Source organism: Perca fluviatilis, chromosome 6 (genome assembly GCF_010015445.1).
Source record: "Perca fluviatilis chromosome 6, GENO_Pfluv_1.0, whole genome shotgun sequence".
Classification (NCBI taxonomy): Eukaryota; Metazoa; Chordata; class Actinopteri; order Perciformes; family Percidae; genus Perca; species Perca fluviatilis.
Genome location: NC_053117.1, coordinates 34785038 through 34808439, shown reverse-complemented (window position 1 = coordinate 34808439; position 23402 = coordinate 34785038). Strand labels below are relative to the sequence as shown.

The 23402-nt window shown below is 39.7% G+C and overlaps 3 protein-coding genes across 4 annotated transcripts in view; 2 read left to right on the top strand and 1 right to left on the bottom strand.

Moving 5' to 3' along the window:
- Positions 1 to 2492: 2492 nt before the first annotated feature.
- sh2d3cb (SH2 domain containing 3Cb) overlaps positions 2493 to 23402 on the bottom strand; it is a 31199-nt gene continuing 10289 nt past the window's right edge. For both annotated transcript variants that reach the window (XM_039802732.1, XM_039802731.1), the window contains 7 exons: positions 21129 to 21229; positions 9606 to 10072; positions 8589 to 8704; positions 6364 to 6535; positions 5023 to 5134; positions 3551 to 3757; positions 2493 to 2941 (listed from right to left, as the gene is read on the bottom strand). In XM_039802732.1, coding sequence (XP_039658666.1) covers positions 2772 to 2941; positions 3551 to 3757; positions 5023 to 5134; positions 6364 to 6535; positions 8589 to 8704; positions 9606 to 10072; positions 21129 to 21229 — 1345 coding nt within the window. In that variant the 3' untranslated portion in view covers positions 2493 to 2771. The remainder of the gene's footprint in view (positions 2942 to 3550; positions 3758 to 5022; positions 5135 to 6363; positions 6536 to 8588; positions 8705 to 9605; positions 10073 to 21128; positions 21230 to 23402) is intronic.
- LOC120560344 (UDP-glucuronosyltransferase 2A2-like) lies at positions 10968 to 15421 on the top strand. The gene is made up of 2 exons (XM_039802734.1): positions 10968 to 11106; positions 13212 to 15421. Exon 2 carries the CDS (start codon positions 13226 to 13228, stop codon positions 14804 to 14806), a length of 1581 nt encoding a protein of 526 aa, XP_039658668.1. The 5' UTR covers positions 10968 to 11106; positions 13212 to 13225; the 3' UTR covers positions 14807 to 15421.
- LOC120560345 (UDP-glucuronosyltransferase 2B31-like) lies at positions 10994 to 20323 on the top strand. Its single transcript, XM_039802735.1, has 2 exons — positions 10994 to 11106; positions 16630 to 20323. The coding sequence occupies exon 2, from the start codon at positions 16644 to 16646 to the stop codon at positions 18222 to 18224; it is 1581 nt and encodes a 526-aa protein (XP_039658669.1). The 5' UTR covers positions 10994 to 11106; positions 16630 to 16643; the 3' UTR covers positions 18225 to 20323.

The window sequence follows — 23402 nt, the reverse complement described above, 5'->3', positions numbered from 1 at the left end:
GTTTTGATTATTGGGGGGGTTGTAACCCCCCCTCTAAATTACGCCTATGGCTACAGTATTAATGTGGAAATGGGAGCATTTCCACATTAATACTGCTGTGGTGCAATTAAGTTGATAAATTTTTTTTTTGAGAAAAAATTTAACTTTTTATGACGGTTAGACAACCGACCACTTTAGAGCAGAGATCTTCAACAGGGGGTCCTCAGAGTTACTGCAGGGGGGTCCATCAAATTATTGTTAATTTCTTTTTTTCAAAAATGAAAATGTCTGAAAATGAATCCAACAAATTATTAGCAAATGTAAATCAACCTATTTGTGAAAAAGCCCCACTGATGATAGGCTAACAACCCTATAGGTAAGGTAGTCTCTAAGATAGCCATCCACAGGTACAGGTAATCCTACAGATTCAGTGTGCCACATGTATGTTTAACATTTAAACATGATTTATAAAATCATGACAACTATTATTTTAATAGCTTAGTATTCTATGCACCAAAAAGGTATGTACAAAGGCTTCAGGCCGCCCTACACGTTATTGTAGGCCCGGTTTAATATGCAACTTTATTTCATACAAAATATGTAGTAAGGGGTCCCTGTCTCTCTTTCAGTTAAGGGGTCCTTGGCCTAAAATACGTTGAAAAACCCTGCTTTAGAGAGATTAAGGTTTCTTTAAAAGAGAACAAGTCGGTAGCCTTTCAGTGACCTGTTTGGAAAGGTTGTGAAATACTTACTGTGTGCTCCTTCACAGATACATTTGTGATCCCACCATCTTGCACCAAAACAAGTCAGTGTTCTCCCTCAAATATCACCACACCTCAAAAAACATTTAAAAAATCCCATGTTTCTTTCATTCATCCGACAAACTGGCTAGACAGTGAGGTAAACTGCTTTATTTCCATTTCACATTTCAGATCAATTTTAGACATTAACACTATATGTAAAGTAATTGAAATACTCTGTGTGCTGCAGTCATGTGGTTAGAATCAGTTCACTTTTAGTTCAATCACTTCCACTTCGCATAGTGGTAATCTCAACCCAGATTATATTAAATACTCACTTTAAATTAGAAAATCATAATGATTAACACATAATGATAAACATTATACAATAAACTGGAAATGTAGATACAATGTTATTCTGTTATTGGGTTGTACAATATGACATACAGTTTTAGATTTAGGGAAGGTCCAGCCTTCAGGCAGACATAAAATCATTGCTATACATTAAGCTAACAGACTGAGAGGCACTGCCTCATCACAGAAGATGTTTCCACGTAAAACAGAGAACAACTTCCTGTTTTTTTTCTGCAGAACAAAAGCACCATACCACGACAGAACCTGGCACAGTAACGCATATTTACACAGATATCTTTCGTTTACATATTTGGTTCCTTGTTGGATATATGCCAATCAGGATTAATAACCTGGCAGCGTTAAACTCTCTCCTGCTATGCTTAGAGGAGGTGAAGGCATGGCTGGCTCAAAATTTCCTCTATCTAAATGATGATAAGACCGAGGTCAGTGTGGAACTTGGGTGTTCTCGTGGACCAGTCCTTAAAATTTGATAAACACATCTCCTCTGTAATCAGGTCCGGTTTCTTCCAACTTCGTTTACTGTCTAAAATCAAAGGCTTTCTCACCCCGATAACTCTGGAAATGCAAATTCATGCATTCATCACGTGTCGGCTAGATTATTGCAATTCACTCTACTGTGGTATATCTAGTTCTCAAATTGCCTGTCTTCAGTTAGTCCAAAATGCTGCGGCCAGACCTATTCTTAACTGTCGCAAATATGACCATATCTCTCCTATTATCAAATCTCTACACTGGCTGCCCGTTCGACAGAGAATAGATTTCAAAATCCTTCCCTTTGTCTTTAAATCTATACATAACTTAGCTCCTGTCTACCTATCCGAACTTATTCATCCGTACACTCCTCCCAGAAGCCTAAGATCACACGACCAGGCTCTGCTGGTAGTCCCTCGTGTGAGACTAAAGCGTAGAGGGGAGCGCAGGGCCTCGTCTGTGGAACACCCTGCCTATAGGGATCAGAACGGCCCCCAACCTTGCTATCTTCAAGTCGTTGGTAAAAACCTATTTATTCTCATTAGCATATTGATCTCCTTTTTAGGTTGGTTCTTCTTTTTTACACTTCAGTCTGTGTTTTAAGGTTGCTCTTAGCTTTGCTGTTTTTATTTTGTGTTTTATGTGTTGTCTTGCTGGTTTTATTTTCTTATATGCTTGTTCTGTAAAGCACTTTGGTCTGTCTAGCGGCTGTTTAAAAGTGCTATATAAATAAATGAACTTGAACTTGAACTTAAGTCCTCTGGAATTGGCACTTTGAAACATTAAAGTTGTGTTAAGAATATAGATATTGCATGGCCGGGTTGGCTCAGTGGGTAGAGCAGGTGCACATATATTTAGAGGTTTATGCCTCGACGCAGAGGTCCAGGGTTCGACTCCGACCTGTGACGATTTCTTGCATGTCTTCCCTCTCTCTCTCTCCCCTTTCTCACCTGTCCTATCCATTAAAGGCAGAAAAGCCCAAAAAAATATTAAAAAGAATATAGATTTTGGTAAATGAAAATACAGTTTGGGAAAAAAAGCACCAAAGCAGGAGCTGAACTGTACATTTTGTAGCTTCTCGGTTTGCCTCTTCTGTCCTCCAGGGTGCTGTCTTACTTTATACTTCCAGTGCCTCCACCATCATCTGCATCTATGTGTTTCTGAGCTCATCCCGGATAAACTAAGCCATTAAAAACAGGTCTTGGGTCAGCACGGTCGTACAGGCGGCTCCAGCCTGTTGGACAAGGCTGTCAGCACCTGGTCAAACTTGGCGTATCGCAGATCCTGGCTCTCCTCGGCTCCCCTGCTCCCCCACAGCAGCCTCATCTGGAAGTCGGTCAGGAAGAGCTCCAGGATCTCCGCCTGCTCCTGGAATCCTGCAACATCAACATCACCTTATTAGTGGATCAACGGCAGAGTTCACAATTTGCTCATAATAACCAGATTTTTTTTTTTTTCACTTTCACCTCTTTTTTTTAATATCATTTTCTTCTATATAAATAATAAATTCAGAAAAAAACACAACTGGGAAAAAGGCCTCTTACTCCTCTATAACTGGGCCGAACTTAGGTTAAGCACCTCAGATAAATTATATAAACATATGCTTAAAGCTCTTAAGTTAAATAATGTAAACATTATATATAGCCTATGCTATGAGCACTTCAGCTAAATCATGTAAACATAACATATGTGTTTTAAGCACTTGCTTCTGAGGAAACTACAGATGAAAGTAAGTAAATTAGTAAAGTAAAACATAAATCATATCACCCAGCTGGATGAATAAACACTGGGTTATTCTCTAAGTTTATTAATGCCACAGACTCTTTTTGATACCACCACTGGAAGGCACAAAAGACAAAGTTTCAAATCCTACGGGTATCTGCAGACTTAAACTATTACTTTAATTTGGTAATTCATAAATAATGCAGGTATACTTTTCCTTTGACCAGTTTTGATCAACAGCACACCACTCTCCACTCCCTTACCTTGCAGTTTGCTCTCAGCGTTGGAGCGGTAGATGCCCCCCAGCTGAGCGATGGTCCTCGCCGCCCCCAGGTGGAACATGACCACGTCCACCCCGACTTCCACCGTCTCCCACGGCTCTGTCCCCTCACCCACCGCTATGCTCTTCTCCAGCAGAGACAGGAGGGGTAGGACGTGGGGGAAGGTGGTGCTGGACAGCGGACAGCTTTCTGGAGGACAGACACACAGACAGAGTCAGTGTTTTACCTCTTTTGCTTGATTTTCGTCTATTTACCTTGCCCAAAGGGAAAAGCTTATAACAGAAGAATTGCAAGGCCAAAATGCACATATGAGGCTTCATTTGAAACCTAAATTCTTCTAGTTTCTGAAAATGTGCTTGATTTGCATGTGATTAAAACACAACATACACTACAGCAGTTCAAACATGGTTCAAAATAGTTATTTTGGACCCGTCTAAAAAAATAACTACAACATACTTACAACATACAACAAGACCTCTATAAAGTTTTCAGAACTCTAGTCCTAACCTAATGGGAGCTAGGGAGTTTTCAGTATTTGGTATTACAGGTGTCACTGGTGTGCCAAAACCTCTCCAAAACCTCTCCAACTAACCACATTTTGCTAAATGCTTAAACTCACTTCTGTGCTATTAGAAAAACATAATAAAGACTTAAAATGACTTACAAACCTTTTTACATTCATTCAAACACTGTTGAACATATTTTTTTCTCATAAATCACATGTATGTGCCTGGTGGCTCTGGGAGGCGGGACTTAGCTCTGTTGCGCATTCATTTGGACTGGCTACCATTGGATGTTCTTATCATGCTATATACCATTGGAAAGGGAATGTGATTGGCTACAATTGCCATGATTGGGATAGCCAATGACAGCTTTTTCTAAGATGGCTGCTCAGAGAGATGATGCAGCATATTGACGCTCCACAGTGGGAGCGCTTGCTGGATAGTTTCATTGTGTAGGCAACAACCTGAAGAAAACAAACATACCCGGAACACCGAAAATGGTGCAGGGCAGTTAGCAGACAATTAGCATGGACTCTACAGGACAATATTCATAACCTGGATTAATTTGTTTGAAAAACTCTTGTTATCATTTTGATCTGTGGACCCGACGGACTAGAGAAATATAAATAAGCCAGGAATAGACGGGGATTGAGCGTTTAGGACAGCCTACAGGTAGGGAAGCGTCATCATTTTGCATGAGCACTAAGATCATGAGTGATGCTTTGGTGCTTATGATTTCAGTAAAATGAACTGAATGATTGAATTGCAGAGAATTTTACCAATCAAACGATGTGCAGCATGTCCATATTGACAAAAGGTTTTGAACTTTTGTGTTTAAATACTTCTTATGTAACATGTCAGAACTCACGCGCCACCGGCGACCCGGTGGATGTTAACAGGTTTAAAGGAAGATGTGTTTTACGAATGGACCGTGCAGCGGAGGAACCCTACCTCTCCCGTCATTCAGGCTCTTCATGAACGGCCTCAGAGTTTTCTCGTAGAGAATAGCCCCCTCTGTGTGTCGCTGCCGTAACGCCGTCCAGGTCTGCTCCAAACGAGACACCTTAGAGAAAGTAAAACATCACCATTAAAACCTGGCAGTAAGGGGTGAGGCCCCCGTGGGACCCCCAGAAGAACCAGGATTTACACTCCAGTCGGTTCAGTTTCTAAACCAGCCCATTTTACACTTCTACTTGTGCTTGGACTGAGAACTGAGAGCTACCTTTGGAAGCCTCAAACATTATTTTAACTCTCAATTAAATATATGTAATTACAATTATATAAAATCTGATATTATGGGGTGGCCTTTAGCTCACCCAGTAAGAGCGTTCGCCCCATGTTGGCTGAGTTCTGCAGCGGCGCAGGGTTTGAATCTGACCTGCTGCCCTTTGCTGCGTGTCATCCCCCACTCTCTCCCCCTTTTATATCTATCCACTTTCAAAATAAAGGGAGAAAAGCCCCAAAAAATAATCTTAATCTATAATATTACATTATTATAAAATATCTTACCTCTATAGTGTTTTGGAGGGAAAAAATGTGTAATGGGATTCCACTGGATGTGATGTTTATCTCAACCGCTTACAAAATTAAATAAATAAACTTTTAATGAAAAAGTACAAGAAAGGATTTTAGATTTTGTATTTTATTTATTTTCTTGTCTTTTTGTTAGGTCTTTATTCTGAGATGGAATACACTAAAAGGGGTAATTTTACAAGATGTTATACTGTATTTATATTATATTATATTATTATATTATCAGTACAGTCACAGGTGATGTAGTGATGTGATTCTGTAAAAGATAATCTCTGGAATACAAACTTAAAAGAAAAACACAAATAATAAATGACAAAAACGATCTAGGAGTTATTTTCTCTACTAAAAATAATGATAAGGCATTTATGATACCTTTTCTAACTTACCAGGTCATGTTAACTTTGACATAAAGAACACAGGAAGGACCTGTAAATTCTTTCGAATTTATAATACCAATCAAACATAATATGGCCATGCCGCAGTATTATCAAAGTATAGCCGTGCTAATTGTTTTTTTATGGACAGTGGGTGAGGGGTTATACTGCAGGTTTTATTGCAGAGGATAACCTTAGCGACACATAATGTGTTAATCTTTCAACTTTAGCCTCTTTCATGTTCAGCAGGAACACCTGTCGCATATCGTCCCCCTCACTCTCCTCATAGTTCCTGTCCGTCTCCACTATTTCTATCAATAAAGGCAAAAATACCCCCAAAAATCTTCCAATCAATGTAACTCCAGGCTAAGTGACCCATGTGTACCTGCGGCAGCTCTAGAGCTCTCATGAAGGCAGCAAACCCGAACATGTTGCCCATGGTGCTCTTGAGCTCAGCTGCGATTTGGATGATTTTATGTAGCAGGCCGGCCCGCTCCTCAGTCGTCCCTGTGCAGCCCAACACATCCACAGCCAGCATGATCGCCATGGTTTGGAACCTGCAGGAGTTTAGCTCATATATCACAATCATATCCTCATATCAGCCCTATTTCACCAGGCATTAGAATGACAAAAAATCTCCTGCTTCAGGAGAAATATTTTCATTTCTCTCAAAAAAGAAAACCAAACTGTTGAATGGATGAAAAATGGAGAGACAACTTTGCTGTTCTTAGGACAGACTTCACATATTGTGTGACTTACTCATGGTTAAAATCTTAAGGGTGGCACCAGATCCTCTGTACAGTCTCAGTTTTACACTTTCATTTATTCTCATAATTTGATGCTGTACTTTGTCACATGTAGGGGAACCTGCTAACATTTAACATGTAACATTTAGCATGATAGCTTGTTAAATATTTTTCCATTCAGAGGAATGAGTACAAAGTGCATTTCCCAGTCTAAACCCCCCTCAAATACATGAAGCAAACAATAGATATCTAAATAGACTGCATGCTTAAATATATATACAAAATTAAATAGATTACAGAAAAAACTGTTATCTTCTTAAGTGTTTTTGTGCTATAATTTTGGTAATAAAACGAACACAGGATTAATTTGCTATTACATTTGCTTATTCAAGCAAAAGACAAAGTTTGTACGTATCCCATAAAAGGGGGCCAAGTCGTATGCAACTTTTTGCAAGACCCAATACCTGACTTTTTCTAATTTCAGAGTGGTCGTCATCTCTCTGACCCATTGTATGAATGAAAGGGTCTTTGTTTATTTCCAATTGAGAGAAGGCCAACAGAAATGCAACTGTGATTTCCTGAGGATTTCTGTTGCCTGTGCTGACCGTTGCTTTTTACCAGTTTAAATGACGCCGCTGCCAGCAAATTCCAGCAGCTGCAGCTGGTTGACCTTAATTCCATCAATTAAATGTGGGGCTGCTCTCTAAGCCTCTTTCTATACTTGTTGGTGACAATAGCCGATTTTTGCAGTTCCTAGAACATAAAATTCCTAGAACTCTTTTTTTTTCTTGTGTTCCGACTGGACCAATTTGGGGATTTCCTCTGGCCACAGTTCCTGTAACTCTTTCAGCTCCTACTTCAGGGCAGGGTCTTTTCGCTGTTCCCTTATCAGCATAGGGACCTAGGTCAACGAGGGTCGGGTTTCCGGTACAGACAGACCAACAACGGGACAATTTTAACAATTTTCGCCATCTTATTCATCACTAAATTCACTTCTGACAACGTTTTAGGCGAGAAATGAACTTTTAACATTTCTAATAAAGGCAGTCTTGCGAAAATTGATGCCAAATTGACAATTTGCTTCAAAGTTTTCTGAGGTGAGAAGCTCCATGAAGTGAGACGACAGTCGGCAGGTGCCTGCCCCGGCCGCTAGCTCGTCGCTCGGCTATGTCCTGCTCAGAAACCCCGCTGTCAGCTGGAGGTCTCTCAGACCGCTCTCGTAAATAACAGGCTTTTATTTCGCCGTTGACGGCTCGTTTGTTTAAATATCACAACACATGTCCATCATAAGATTAACGGGAACCTGTGGTTAACCGTCTTTTTGGCTTGACAACCTCGCTGTCCGGCCATCTCACACACACACACACACACACACACACACACAAACACACACACACACGCACACACGCACACACGCACACACCCACACACACGTCCACAACGCAGCCGGCAGAGGTGGGGGAGAGAGAGATACCCGTTTCTCTTCGGGAGACTTGTTTAAATTATGACAAATATGCTATATACATTAGATTTAGTATGTAGTTCATACTTTTTTGGTGTATTTGTTTTCTGATTTTAACGCTATGAAGACCGTCGCCGTGCTTGCATTACTCCCTTACCCCTCCTGCCAGTCCCTATGGCCACTTGGCCAGTGCGAATGCAAAAGGAAAAAACGGTTTTGGGGGAGAGTAGTTAGTAGAACTGCTTAGAAGTGGACTTTTCCTATAACTACGTTCCTGTAACTACTTGGTCGGAAAGCGGCTAATAAAGAAACACCCTTCTGATTGAGTATTCTGATTGAGAACTACTGGTTGAACTAGGTTGTCTGGGTGAAGGTGCCCAGAATTTCTGAATTCTTTCTCACCTCTCCAGTAGGTCCAGTCTTAACTGTGTGCCATGTGGTAACGTAAGCAGCTCCATCCCAGAACTAACTCCCATCATCCTTTGCACCTCCGGGGTCACCTCCAGAATTCTGGCCACCTGTGAAACACAGACATAGTTTTATTGATCTACTCCTGACTGTGCATCTTTTTATGTGGTTGGGTGATTTAATGCACTTCATGTGTAGCCCTATATATGTGTGTGATGTGATGTGGTTTTCTTTAGTTAGTGGCAATTTTATGAGCAAGACACCTCGTCATACGTGTAAAGAAAAACATAGTAAATTATTAATACAAATGTGCATTAAAACACAACATTGGCACATTATCATCTAATAGTTAGGCGAACAGTTCTACACACCAGCAGATACTGAGCAACATAAGCATTAATTTAAAGTGATGTTTGTGTCCACCTGATGAATGTTCAGTATTCACTCTCCTTTTAGCTCTGTTTTGGATTCCGCCAACTACTGAGGAAAATACACGTCTCTTCAGTTGCTTAAAGTTCCGCTTTCTTCACTAGCTGGTTTCTAACTGTGTCTTTCTGCTGTTTGCTGCTGGGGGTAGATAGCATGGCATTGCCAGACTGATTCGCAAATGCGTATTACTCTGGAACCTCTCAGTTCATTTTTGATTTCCAAGAGCGTTTTCCAACGGTACAGACCAAAATACCTCTACACACAATTGAATAGACCTACAACCAATCAGAACAACAAAACAACGTGGCTCTGAGCGACACATGCAAGTTGAGGCATTGCATGGTATGTTTTGAAGCAGGAAACTAGAAGATTGGACTGGTTTACATGCTAGGGTACAGAGCTTTTCCCCCTGACAACAGCTGTTGCATCTGGAAATGATAAAAGTGGTGAGACGCAATCAAAGCAGTTATGTTGTAGGGCATGAAGTGAGGTTAAGAGACTAAAGTCTTCGATATAGTTGATATAGTAATTTTAGCGATTTCATTCTAAAAAAATATTGATTACAGCAGCTTTAAACAGTACCATGCAGTCAGCCTTGGTGATCTGTTTGGCCGCTGTCCTGGGGTCGACCTCTGCCAGCAGCTCCTTCACTCTCCGCAGGATGCCCACTTCCAAAGGCTTATTCTCCTTGGGCATCAGCGGCGACAGATACCTGCTCGGTTTGAAAGACGAGACCGCCTCCACCACTGGCGAGAAGTACACGTTCCCGTCCTCCAACCTCAGCTGATCGATGCCCGCTGACCCTTCCTCCACCCGCAGCCTCTCCACGTAGCTGTGGGGGCCAGGGTGCAGCTCTGTGTAGCAGCTTCCACCAGCATCAGAGGACGGGGAGTCCTGGTTCAGAAGAGGTTGGGGTCTGTTGTTACACTGTCTGCGGAGGGTGCTTTTGGGAGAGGACAGGGGTCGGCCGGTATCAAAGCGCCTGGAGAGGGACGGGGATGGAGCCACGCTGGCTGCCCGGCTACTGTTAGGGCTTCTAGACTGTGGGGCTGGAGATGGAAGAAAAGAGTGAAAAGGAGAAATTTTATGAACTCTATAATGTGTTTCAGTCCCTTTTTACTCGGCCCATCAAATGATTAAGGTTTTAGTGCAATTTTATCAGAAAAACACAATGTACAGTATATCTCTAAAGGCTAAAGTGTATATGACATCTAGGGTCTAAGGTAAAGTTGACTTGTTTTAAAAGGTAGATTGTTTATTTCCCTGACAAAATCCTTCACCTTAGCCTCTGTGTGAATATTTGTTTTGGGGTCATTTGTCTCACAAATGAACATTGACTGTATCAAAGGTAAATGTAGTTCATGCATGAGCACAATGTCTGGTTACACGCTATAACTTTCAAGGTTCAGCACACTGACTTAACAACCATGACTAAGAATACTTTATCTACTGCATGTAGGTGCAATGTTAAGATTATTTAATTTCAACTTCCTTCTGTTCACATTCTTTTTTTTTGTTGCTTTGTTTTATAGTTCTTTTGTTAGATCTTTTTAATTTTATTTTGGTTTTTTTGTTTCTTTTTTCTTAACACCTTCAATGTCTTATGTAAGCTGTACAATGCAATATTAGTTTTTATAATTATTTTCAAAGTTAACGTTACAAAATAACGGCTCGTTGGAAAAAACAGTTAACAGAAAAGACAAAGCGTAGGAAATGTAAATTAATAAGGATTAAAACAAACAAAATAAATCTCTTGAGTCTTCAAATCGGGATGGTTTGCCTTTGTTCCATTTAACCAGTGCAACAATATCACTCTTATCTCTGTACATCTTATGATCAATGTCCAAGTCACGCCCCCCCTCCCGCCTTGTTTCAGCTCTCTTGTATAATCAACCTGCAGCTGCTGCATGCCACACACACATACTCCGAACTTTATTCCTGTTCAGAGTGTACACCTTCCTAACTGCTTAACCGTCAGAGTTGGACGACAGTAAGTCAGTGATCCATCTGCTGTGAGAGTGGCTGGACGCACAAAAAACAAGCTCACGTTGACACGTGAAATCTGTTGACTAGGACGCTCGTGGTAAGTGTTGAGATCAAAGACTCTAGGCCAGTGAAAGAGTTGTACAAGCTGACATAGGCTGGTGGTATGTTGATATAAAGCTAAAAAAAACATCTTACTGATTTTCAGTGCAGTCGTTTTTGTTTTCATGTTGGATGACGCAATTATTCTACGTGTTAAGTTACTGTGATGTATATGTGCATGCATCGAGTGTGAAGCAAAAGTACTTGCAGATGGTTGCTACAGTCTCAAAGATTAGCGAGTTCCAGATGTTTCCTATTGACAAGTTCAACAAAAGTACTCCACTTTATGAATGCTTTGAGCAACCTAGCTTTAGACTAAGCCTAAGACAAATTCACAACTATGGTATTCCTAAAGTGCATCTTATAGACTGTAAGAAAATGAGCAGACTCATGGCTGCAGGAAAACTCAGACTCAAAAAACAAAATGTTCTACTGAATGTAACTACAGCAAGAACATTGAGGAATTATTTGGGAAACAGAAGCGTATCAGCTTACAAAATGGCCTCAAGTTTCCTGCAGAAATGTCACCGTCAGACTTTTTCTTTCCTTATTCAGAGAACATGCACTTGTACAGTATTTATTACTGGTAGTCTTTTGTTAATGCATTGCTCTCAACTAACCAAAAAGTTCTTTACACATAAAAAGTTATAAATAGTAAACTGTTTTAATTATAGCTAAGAAAAGAGCCCATATCATTAAGCCCCTGCACTGGTTTCAAGGTACTGTAGTTTTATTAACCTTTACCCAGGTGTATAAATTATTTATTATTTATATAGTTATGTATTTTATTTTGAATTCACATGAGCCATAAATGTATATTATTATTATTATTATTATTATTATTATCAGTAGTAGTAGTAGTAGTAGTAGAAGTAGTAGTAGTAGTAGTATTAGTAGCACATAACGTTTTACTTTAGTGAACCTGAGACAAAATTATATTTGCTCACAACAAATGATATAATAACATGTTTGAAATAGTCTGTGAAGGTAAAGTTGAACATTTGTGGTTCTTATTCTTGTTAGCACCATATGTGAAAGCTTGTTTGACCTTGTGAATACAAAAGGCAGCTGCTATTAAATCCCCTTCATAGTTCAACACCTATTATAATGAGCAACACAAGTACATGAACACAAGGCTGTGAAACCTGAGAGAGGAAACCTCTACCTTTATCCAAACTGCTTTTGTAAATCTCTTGGGAATTAGCGGCAGGATTTCCACACTGTATGGTTGTGTAATCAGGGTCTTGGAGCAATGAACGTATGTTTGCTGACAATCATTTGTGGAAAGACTTGTAAGGATGTGTACTGTATTTGGGCTGCACTATTGAAACTTTGCTCTCAGCTGTGAGTAGGTGATATTTGTTCATCACAGAGCCAGCAAATGTTGCTCTTGTAGTAAACATGACAATGTCAATATCCAACCATATGCGCTGGTGCTATATTGCCTTGTCTAACACACTATAGTCTTAGTCCCAGAGCCAATTTGCAAGACTCAGAGGACATTTGGCTTGTATCTTAATGAATTCAACTAAGAAATTATTATTGAAAAGTAATTTAACCCTTGTGTTGTCTTCACGTCGACCATGCAACTTTTTGTTTTTCGGGGTCAAAATATATATAGCGAATGAGTCTAGCTTCCAGTGGCCCGATTCAATCATTGCTCAGTAGTTGTTTTCCAGACTAAAACCTTTGTCTCTCAGTATAATATCATATATAATATAAGGTTAGGTTACTTTATTGGTACCCGTAGGTAAACTACTTTTACAGTCTAAGAGGCAGGACATCCTTAAAACTTTGTAGACCGCAACATAACATACAACACACAAAACATTAAAACATATAAAAACAGGTAGTAAAACACAGAAAAAAGAGGAATAGAAAATAGAATCGGAATAGAAATATATCATAGACTAATCTGAGAGGACTGAAAATAATCGATAGAAACATTTCTAAAACTATAAAGAAGCTGAAATTAGATAACAATTATATATTTTAAAGTTATTTATGTAAGTTATTTGTTAAGTTGATGCATGCGCTGTGACCTCAAGAAATGTAAAGCCTTGTTGAGAGAGACAGATCTAACATCCTCACATCTCTTGTCAGAATTTCTTTCAGAGATGTACCAACCGATCTTGGTGGCACTTGCAGTGCTGCTCTGCTCTTCACCCTTGGTAAATGGAGGGAAAGTCTTGGTGTTCCCAGTGGATGGAAGCCACTGGGTCAACATGAAAGTCCTCATCGAGGAGCTTCACTCCAGAGGCCATGAAATCACAGTGATGCGGCCATCAGACAGCTGGTACATCAAACCAGAGTCCCCTCACTACAAGTCCATCACTATAAATTCCTCTGCTGGTTTTGATGAAGAACTCTTTGGGTCATTTGTAATTACGATGATTAACATGCGGCGGGAAGGTGCTTCACTTATGGCCCGTATATCTATGGAATATGGACTGTTGCAGCAGTTCTATCAGATGAATAAACAGGTGATTCAGATGATGCGGGAGATGTTTGAGAATACAAAACTAATGCAGAGCCTGCATGATGCCAAATATGATTTGGTTCTGACGGACCCGGCGATTGGTGGTGGAGTGCTTTTGGCTCACCGTTTGGGTCTTCCAATTGTCTTAAATGTGAGGTGGACTATTCAGGGTGAGGCGCATCATGCAATTGCTCCTTCCCCACTCTCCTATATCCCAATACCAATGTCAGAGCTGACTGACAAGATGACGTTTCCCCAGCGAGTCAAAAACTTATTTTACTTTGCCTTCACGTGTTTTCAAACTTGGTATGTCACAGAATCAAACTACAAACCATTTGTACATCATTACTTTGGAAATGATGTACATTACATGGAGCTGTTTCAGGCGGCAGACATCTGGCTGATGAGGAATGATTTTACTTTTGAGTTTCCACGTCCCACAATGCCAAACATCATCTACATGTCAGGATTTCAGTGCAAACCCTCCAAGCCACTGTCTAAAGAACTAGAGGACTTTGTCCAGAGCTCTGGTGAACATGGGGTCATCATTATGACATTGGGAACCCTGGTAGCAAAACTTCCGGAGGACATCACAGAGGACATTGCGGCTGCTTTCGCCCAACTTCCTCAAAAGGTGATCTGGAGGCACAAAGGCAAAAGACCATCCACCCTCGGCAACAACACCTTACTCTTGGACTGGCTGCCTCAAAATGACCTCCTGGGCCACCCCAAGACCAGATTGTTTGTGGCCCACGGAGGCACCAATGGAATACAGGAGGCCATCTACCACGGTGTCCCCCTGGTCGGCCTTCCCCTCATGTTCGACCAGCCTGACAACTTCTTCAGGATGAAAGCAAGAGGTGTGGCCAAAAACCTGGACATTGCAACTGTGAACAAAGATAACTTCCTGGAGGCACTGAAGGAGGTACTCTATGACCCAAGCTACAGAGAGAAGATGAAAGCGCTGTCCAACCTGCAGAGAGACCAGCCCATGAAACCACTGGACCGGGCCATGTTCTGGATTGAGTTTGTCATGAGGCACAAAGGAGCAGCACATCTAAGGACGGAGTCTTACAAGATGTCAACGATCCAGTACCACTCAATTGACGTGGTGGTGTTTCTCCTGGCAGTTATTTTGCTAGTATTTACTGTTTTTGTTTCTGCAGTAAAGTTTTTTTTGCGAAAAGTGTTTTCTAGAAGCAAAGTCAAAAAGGAATGAGGAATGTGCCACGGGATAATTGTTTAACATTTTCTGGATCCTGATTTATTTTAAAGAAAACTTCAACATACATAAATTGAGCCGGATACAAACACTCTTACATCTGTATCCTAACATGCCTGAGTGTGTGTAGCTGAATGCCCTCACAAATCTAATATTGTCTAATGACGTCCGCCAAAGACGTCATGTTTTTGTTTTGTTTGTTTGGGTTTTTAACTTAGCAGAATATCTGAAAAATCTGTAAATATTTTACAATACAATTTGGTGATAAATTAGACCTGGAGTCAAGCGATCAGTTTAAAGTCCAAATCCAGCAATGTTTAAGGATTTCCTGCAGGTTTTATGAAGAAAAAAAAGTATTCTCATAAACTATTGCACTTACTTAATTGAAACGCAATAGGCTTAATTTTTATAAAAACTGGCACATGTATCTTGTGATAGTTCATCACTAGGGCTGGGGGATGATTCAATATTGTATATGATTTTTGGTGATGATATGATGTCATGTTTTCTTTTCATTAATTTCTGTTGTCCACATAATGATTTTGAGCAAGCTGTAAGTGAAAACTAACAATATGTGTAAAGGGAAAACTATAATAAACAATTTTAAGAGTTTGGTCTTGTGTACTGTGTAACAATGGAACATAGTTTATTGCTTCACAAAAAATGTGATTAACTTTTATGTACTTTTGTATATCATTACCATACACCACAAGTCTGCAAATATGTAATGGAAAAACTTGCATCCTGGACCATACATATACACAGTAATATATACACACACAGGACCATATATATATATATATATATATATATATATATATATATATATATATATATATATATATATATATATATATATATATATATACAAACATAATGACTCACTGTGTTACTATACACAAATATGGTGTACAATAAATAAAAATGTTGAAACAATCCTTAATAATACAATAATGATTACAACTTTATCGGCTAACTGCTTGTATCATGCTTGCTTTTGCAGAAGTGAATATAGATGCAGGTTAAAAGAAATACAGAACCTGTAGTTTTCCACAATTAAATATTTAACTAGGTAATTGTAACTAATAATTAATTAAATTAATACATTTCATGTTTAGTTTACCCAATCAGCAATTAATGCTGTCATCTTTGTGAAGTTATGTATTAAACATCTTTGTTAGAATTTTCACTATTAAAGATGTATTTTCTGCTTTAAAAAAATAAAATAATGTTCCATACAACTGTTTGTAATATAGAGATTAGGCATGGGCCGGTTACCGATTTCAAGGTATTCCGCGGTTTGAAAAAGTCATGGTTTCAAAACCACTAACATTTTGTGTCATACCGTTCCTAATAATAATAATAATAATAATAATAATAACTTCATGTGATATAGCACCTTTTACAGACAAAGTCACAAAGTTCTTCACATTAAAAACATTTGTAAAAATGCAGTAGGTGTGTTTAAAAATAAAATATATTGTGTTCAATGGGAAAAAAGTTGTGAAAAATGTTCAAAGTAGTTTTTTACCCAGACATTTCAAAAATAATACATTTTAAAGCTGTAAATGCGATACCGCAATACTGTGAAACTGTGATAATTTTGCTAAAGGTTATCATACCGTCAGAATCGTATACCAGCCCATGCCTAAAAGAGATGTTCGTAGGCACAAACATTTCTAAAACTATGAGGTAGCTGAAATTAGACACCTCAGTTCTTTATGTTCAGTTGTTTGTTAGATTGACGCATACTCTTGAACTCAAGAACTGTAAAGCCTTGTTTAAAGAGACATATCTAACATTGATGCATCTCTTGTCAGAATCTCTTTCAGAAATGTACCGACTGATCTTGGTGGGACTTGCAGTGCTACTCTGTTCTTCACCCTTGACAAATGGTGGGAAAGTCTTGGTGTTTCCCTTTGATGGAAGCCACTGGCTTAACATGAAAGTCCTCGTTGAGGAGCTTCACTCCAGAGGCCATGAAATCACAGTGATGCGGCCATCAGACAGCTGGTACATCAAGCCAGAGTCCCATTACTACAAGTCCATCACTATAAATTCCTCTGCTGGTTTTGCTGAAGAACGCTTTGGGTCATTTGCAATCACATTGATGAACATGCAGCGGGAAGGTGCTTCACTTTGGACTCGTTTATCGCTAGAGTTTGAAGTATTGATACAGTTCTACCAGTTGCATGAGCAGGTGATTAAGATGATGCAGGAGATATTTGAGAATAAAAAACTGATGCAGAGCCTGCATGATGCCAAATATGACTTGGTTCTGACAGACCCCGTGATTGGTGCAGGGGTCCTTCTGGGTCACCGTTTGGGTCTTCCACTTGTCTTAAATGTGAGGTGGACTGTTCATGGTGAGGGACATCATACAATTGCTCCTTCTCCACTGGCATATGTCCCAATTGCCATGTCTCAGCTGACTGACAAGATGACGTTTGTCCAGCGGGTCAAAAACGTACTTTGCTATGTCTTCACACTGTTTCAAATTTGGTATGTCACAGACCCGAATTACAAACCGTTTGTACATCATTACTTTGGAAACAATGTACATTACATAGAGCTGTTTCAGGCGGCAGACATCTGGCTGATGAGGAATGATTTTACTTTTGAGTTTCCACGTCCCACAATGCCAAACATCATCTACATGTCAGGATTTCAGTGCAAACCCTCCAAGCCACTGTCTAAAGAACTAGAGGACTTTGTCCAGAGCTCTGGTGAACATGGGGTCATCATTATGACATTGGGAACCCTGGTAGCAAAACTTCCGGAGGACATCACAGAGGACATTGCAGCTGCTTTCGCCCAACTTCCTCAAAAGGTGATCTGGAGGCACAAAGGCAAAAGACCATCCACCCTCGGCAACAACACCTTACTCTTGGACTGGCTGCCTCAAAATGACCTCCTGGGCCACCCCAAGACCAGAGTGTTTGTGGCCCACGGAGGCACCAATGGAATACAGGAGGCCATCTACCACGGTGTCCCCCTGGTCGGCCTTCCCCTCATGTTCGACCAGCATGAAAACTTCTTCAGGATGAAAGCAAGAGGTGTGGCCAAAAACCTGGACATTGCAACTTTAAACAAAGATAACTTCCTGGAGGCACTGAAGGAGGTACTCTATGACCCAAGCTACAGAGAGAAGATGAAAGCGCTGTCCAACCTGCAGAGAGACCAGCCCATGAAACCACTGGACCGGGCCATGTTCTGGATTGAGTTTGTCATGAGGCACAAAGGAGCAGCACATCTAAGGACGGAGTCTTACAAGATGTCAACGATCCAGTTCTACTCAATTGACGTGGTGGTGTTTCTCCTGGCAGGTATTTTGCTAGTATTTACTGTTTTTGTTTCTGCAGTAAAGTTTTATTTGGGAAAAGTGTTTTCTAAAAACAAAGTCAAAAAAGAATGATCAATGCGCAGCGGGATACTGGAGTCACATTCTCTGGATCCTGATTTATTGTAAAATAATAACAAAAGAATAACACTAAAATTAAACAGTAAACTGTTGTTAGTATACTGAGCAGGTTACAAGATTCCTACACTAGTAAATTGTAAAGAGGTCATGTTTCTGTTCTGTTCGTAGGGGTATGTATTTATTCTCAAACTACTGCAGTTATTTGAATGCAATGAAATAAGATCTCTATCACTAGGGCTGGGCCATTATTCAATATTACATATGACTTTAGTAATAATATGATGTTGTCATGTAATTGTTTTGCAGAGGCTGCAATTACACCCTGGTCACGTGACACGCAATAGTAAAACAGTCTGCAGAGGAAATTTCTGCAAACCGTCACGTATTGTGCAAAACGTGCCTTGCTAATGTTGCTACCTCACGGGGTAACGCCACTAACCTGTATCACCACTTAAAAAACACACAGCCATGTACGATAGTTGCATGGCTAAAAAGACTAACACCAGAGTGCCAAGTACTGTCAAATAAGCAAAATACCACCCGACAGGGATCACTGACCGCATAACTCCATATGAACACACTTCAGTAACGGAACGTTGAAATTACTCAAGCAGTAAGTTTATCGCGAAAGAAAGGATGCTCCTCAGTACTGTGACCAACCCTGGGCTAACGGCTTTGATAAATACACTGGATAAGCGGTACAACATGCCCTCTGCACATATTTTAGCCAGGTCGCCATACCGAAGCTAACGTTACACAAAAAATTTAAACATAGAGTCGCAGCGGAGCTGAAAAAATGAGTATTTTCCGCTGCTACAACTGACGTGGTCAAGCCGTAAGATCACTGCGGCTGGCACTGCCATAATCGTTGTGTACATATACATATTTAAAGACTGTCCAGTAAAGTTCACAGACAGTGTTTAAAAAGTGCTTTTCTGCAATCTGCACTTTAGTAAGTGTGATTTCTTACTGACTTTACTGGACACTTACTGACCAGGCTTATTTGTCAGTGATTTATGTTGTCATGGTAATTATTACATGTCATTGTATTACAAGGCTGGACGTTCAATAAATCAGCCACTGTGATTAAAGTAGTTTATAAATAAATAATGTCAATCATATAAACTCATGCATCACCTAATTTAATCAATATAATAACAGTAAAGGACAATTTGTTTAATCCATCTAATATTGTGTTAGTAATACAATCATTTTTTTGTCTTTGTTAAATAATACAGCAGATAATGAGCTTAAAAAATTATCGCATTTTAAATCGCAATCACAATATAGGTGAAAAAAATCACAATTAGATTATTTTCCAAAATTGTTCAGGCCAAATTTCACGGTATTGCGGTATTGCAATTACAGCTTCAAAATGTATAATTTGAACACAATGTTGTTTTTTATTTTTAAACACACTGCACACTGGCAGGGAGAAGGATTACTAAACTGCAGTTTCTCTCCTTGACCACTCATTATAAACAGCTCATACCTATAGGAACGGTGTGGCAGAAAATGTTAGTGGTTTTGAAACCTTTACTTTTTCAATGCCTTGAAAACAGTAACTGGCCCATGGCTAGAACAGTCTTCCTGCTTAAATTAATCTTGCAACCTTACTGATTTATTTTAGATTGCTACTGAATAACTCATTTTTCTAAACCTGCTTTGTAGTAATAACTTGTCTTTTTTGTATATTTGATGTGTTATGGGAGAGGTATATTATTTTGTATTTGTATACATTTGTATTTGTATGTATTTGTGAAGCACTTTGTAACCCTGTGAGCACATCATTGTTCTGAAGAATTTGTTATTATATTATTATATATTTTGACATTTCTGTACTGCTGTATCTTGTTAATTATCACGCGACAAATATGCACAACTGTGATTATTGATTAACTAAAATCATTGAGTCAGTCAAGCTCTATTTGACAAAGGTAGAATCAAAACATCCAAAACATTTGGCTATAATCCAACCGCCTGTTCAGGTGATTTGTGTGTTTGTGAGTAAGAAAGATATCTTAAAAAATCTTTAGATAATTGACAATAGAGTTTTATGAAAAGTTACACCTTGAGTTAAGTTATTAGTTTTAGTCCATTTCCAGAAATGTTTTGAAGGATTCCTTTTTTTTTTCTTGAAATAAAAATAAAAAAAACTGGCACATGAATCTTGTGATTGTCTATAGGGCTGGGTGAAGATTCAATATTACTAATGTATTTTAGTGATGTGTTGTTGTCATGTTGTCAGAGCCGTGTTGAGACACAGGAAACCTTGAAACAGAGAGGTTTAACAACAAAGGTGTAACAAAGGTCCCCAGCCAAAATCGAACCGTGGATATTGCTGTTATGGCACATGCGGCAAAACTCTCAAATCAACTGACTTGGGAAGAATGGCACATTTCGAATTTGAATTTGACTCCTGTATCCTGTTAGCTCTGGGGAATTATTTTACAGTGATATTGGTCATTAATGCTCCTGTTATGGTGCAAATTTACCCTGTTTAAAGTTTTTAAGATTCGGTTGATGTGATCCAATCACAAGATGGGGTCTGATTTTTGTTCAATTCTGAACATAAATAAAGTTTACTTTCAATACAAATCCTTATCATTAATTTGACTTGATTTTAAGTAAAAGGGGAAATTTGACCCTAAAACGAAGGTGTGTAAGCATTAGTATTGGTGTTAGTCATGAAGTACAAACAATGTTTGTTAGAATTTTTTGGTTGCTGACAACTTGTGGATGATTACAGTAAACATGCACCGGGTCACATTGACCAAGGAACATTTCTGCTGTTACTGGCAAATAAACATAACAGGGTTAATGATTTAACTATTTTACGGGTTCATGTAGGACAGAGCATCAAAACAAAGAGGAGAAAGAGTTTAGTATTAAACTCACTGTTGTACAGAGTAGAGACAGAGGATTCTCCAGCAGTCATCAGAAGCCGCTCATCCTGTTCCCTGTGTACATCGGCCTCCCTGTGGTGCAGAAATGAAGGACTGCATGGAGACACAGAGAGAGAGAGACAGATGACCATACAGGAAACAGTATCTTATTTTGAATTTGTTTACTTTCTCAGACTAAGAAAATTATATAAAAAGGGAGATATGTCTGTGTTTCATGTTGCTGCTAAATAAAGTTTTGTCACAGAAGAGTTGCACTTGGAATGAATACAACTTATCAGCCTTTAACCCCAAAAAAAGCTAAGACACATACATCATGCATTTGCCCAAACTAAATTCAGTTAAGGAGTACAGTCACACAAAGGAAATTCATTCTTTATACTTAATTCCTGCTTTACTTTTAGTGTAAGTGTAAGTTTAAGTGTGTTCTTTTCATTTTCTTTTTGGCCTTTTTTTACATGCAGGCTTGAAGAAAGAGACAGTCATCAGTCAGACAGTCCATAAAAAAGCCTTTTTTTTCTTTCTTTTTTACAGTGGATTGCATGATGGTTGATTCTATTAGGCATGTTTCCATCCATCTGTTTCAGTGCTTATCTACAATTTGTGCATAGAAATACCTGAGTTAAAATGCTAGGAGAAAAAAAGCTGGAATGTTGCAAGTTTCTACTTGACCATGGTGAAAAAAACAGCACACTGAATAGGAGATAAAAGCTGTCTATTTTAGACCTCCACTCCACCAGCCAGAAAAATAAATAAAAAATACAGAAACAGTGTGTTGGGGGTGTTTGTAACCTCAATGCCCTCAGTTTGATTCCAGGCGGTGCTCTGGTGCTGGATTAATTACAGTATTTAATCTTGTTCTATTCTCTTAAATATATCCGCATTAGGGTAATTGACCTAAACATGCACTAATCAAAGACTTGTGCAACAAATGGAACAATGCAACTATGGAAACAAGACTGTTGTTTCTAAGATTTGAACTCTGATGGTTCTAGAGGGGGGCCAGTGCTCCTTTAATATTAAGCCTGGACCCCCCTCTGGCCTAGCCTGGTCCTACCAGACTCTCGTACATTTCATTTGTACAGAGAGTCTGTCCACTCTCCACTGACAAGTGTTAACTTCCTTGAAGGCGGGTACTCTGTTGAAGTTTAAAACTATTGGATCTGCCCAGAGCCACTCTGGATCCGCCATAACCAATCGCTAACGTTTGGCCGTGACGTCGGCTTAGCATCGCTAGCGTTCAGCTAGAGACAACTCCTTCACCACTAACGGAGCGAGCTGGAAAATCAAACTTTTCCTGAACCCTGTGGGGAGCAGTATGGAGTTATGCGCGCTCAGATTTTTTTGTGTCATTGTAAGATAAAAAGATCTGAGCGCGCAGGAGAAATCCGTGAGGAGAAGATTTGCAAGCGTGCAGACTCAACCTGAGTGTGAGAAGAAGGGCCAAAGCTGAGAGCAAGCAGAAAGTTTGAGCACAAGCAGAGCAAATCCAAGCGCGAGCAGTGACTATTTGAGTGTGAGAGCAAGGTTTTGAGGGAAATTATTACAAAATCGGAACGTAATATCAGTGAGAAATGCTCTCAAATTGAAAGAATGCGCACTTGAATAAAGATAGGAATATAACTCCATAGAGGAGGGCCACAGCATCATGGCCACCAACAAAACTCAGCAAAGACTGTTCTTGCTCGGGCTTTAACTTCTGGATATTCTGCAGCATGGCCGCAACGGACCGAATGGCTTCGCTTCCATCTTTCTCCGCCGCCATTACGGAACTACAACTCAAACAAGTGCACAACCTCAACGTCATTGTTCTCAGCCACTCCCTCTGTTCGCTGATTGGACCGACAAATATTTGGCCGGAGAAAACCCAAGAATATACCGCAATCCCAGAAGGTGTACTGAAGGAAAATGAAAATTGAGCGGAAGCATGTAGAAGGGCGGAGCCAGGCTACCTCTGGCCCCCCTAACTGTGACAAACATTTTCGATCTGGGCCAACATTACTGTCTTTAAGAGGCGGTAGCGGGCTTAGTTTTAAATCTGAAGGTATTAGTCTTATATGACTAGAAGACCTAAGGAATCTGTGCATACCAACTATATCATACTGGCTTGTCAGGCTAAATAACACTCCAAAGTTAGGAAGATTTGTTGTTTTTCTCTGTTTTATATAATTAGAAATTGTATATTTTGAGGGGTTGGACTCAGCGGCGTCTTTCTCCCGTCGCGGGCGGCTGTCTCTCCTACCTACACCGGCCCCGCACCCTGTCCCTT

What these genes read in the sequence shown, in the direction of transcription:
- LOC120560344 (XM_039802734.1), top strand. Translation starts at nt 13,226, where the DNA reads ATGTACCAACCGATCTTGGTGGCACTTGCAGTGCTGCTCTGCTCTTCA.
- LOC120560345 (XM_039802735.1), top strand. Translation starts at nt 16,644, where the DNA reads ATGTACCGACTGATCTTGGTGGGACTTGCAGTGCTACTCTGTTCTTCA.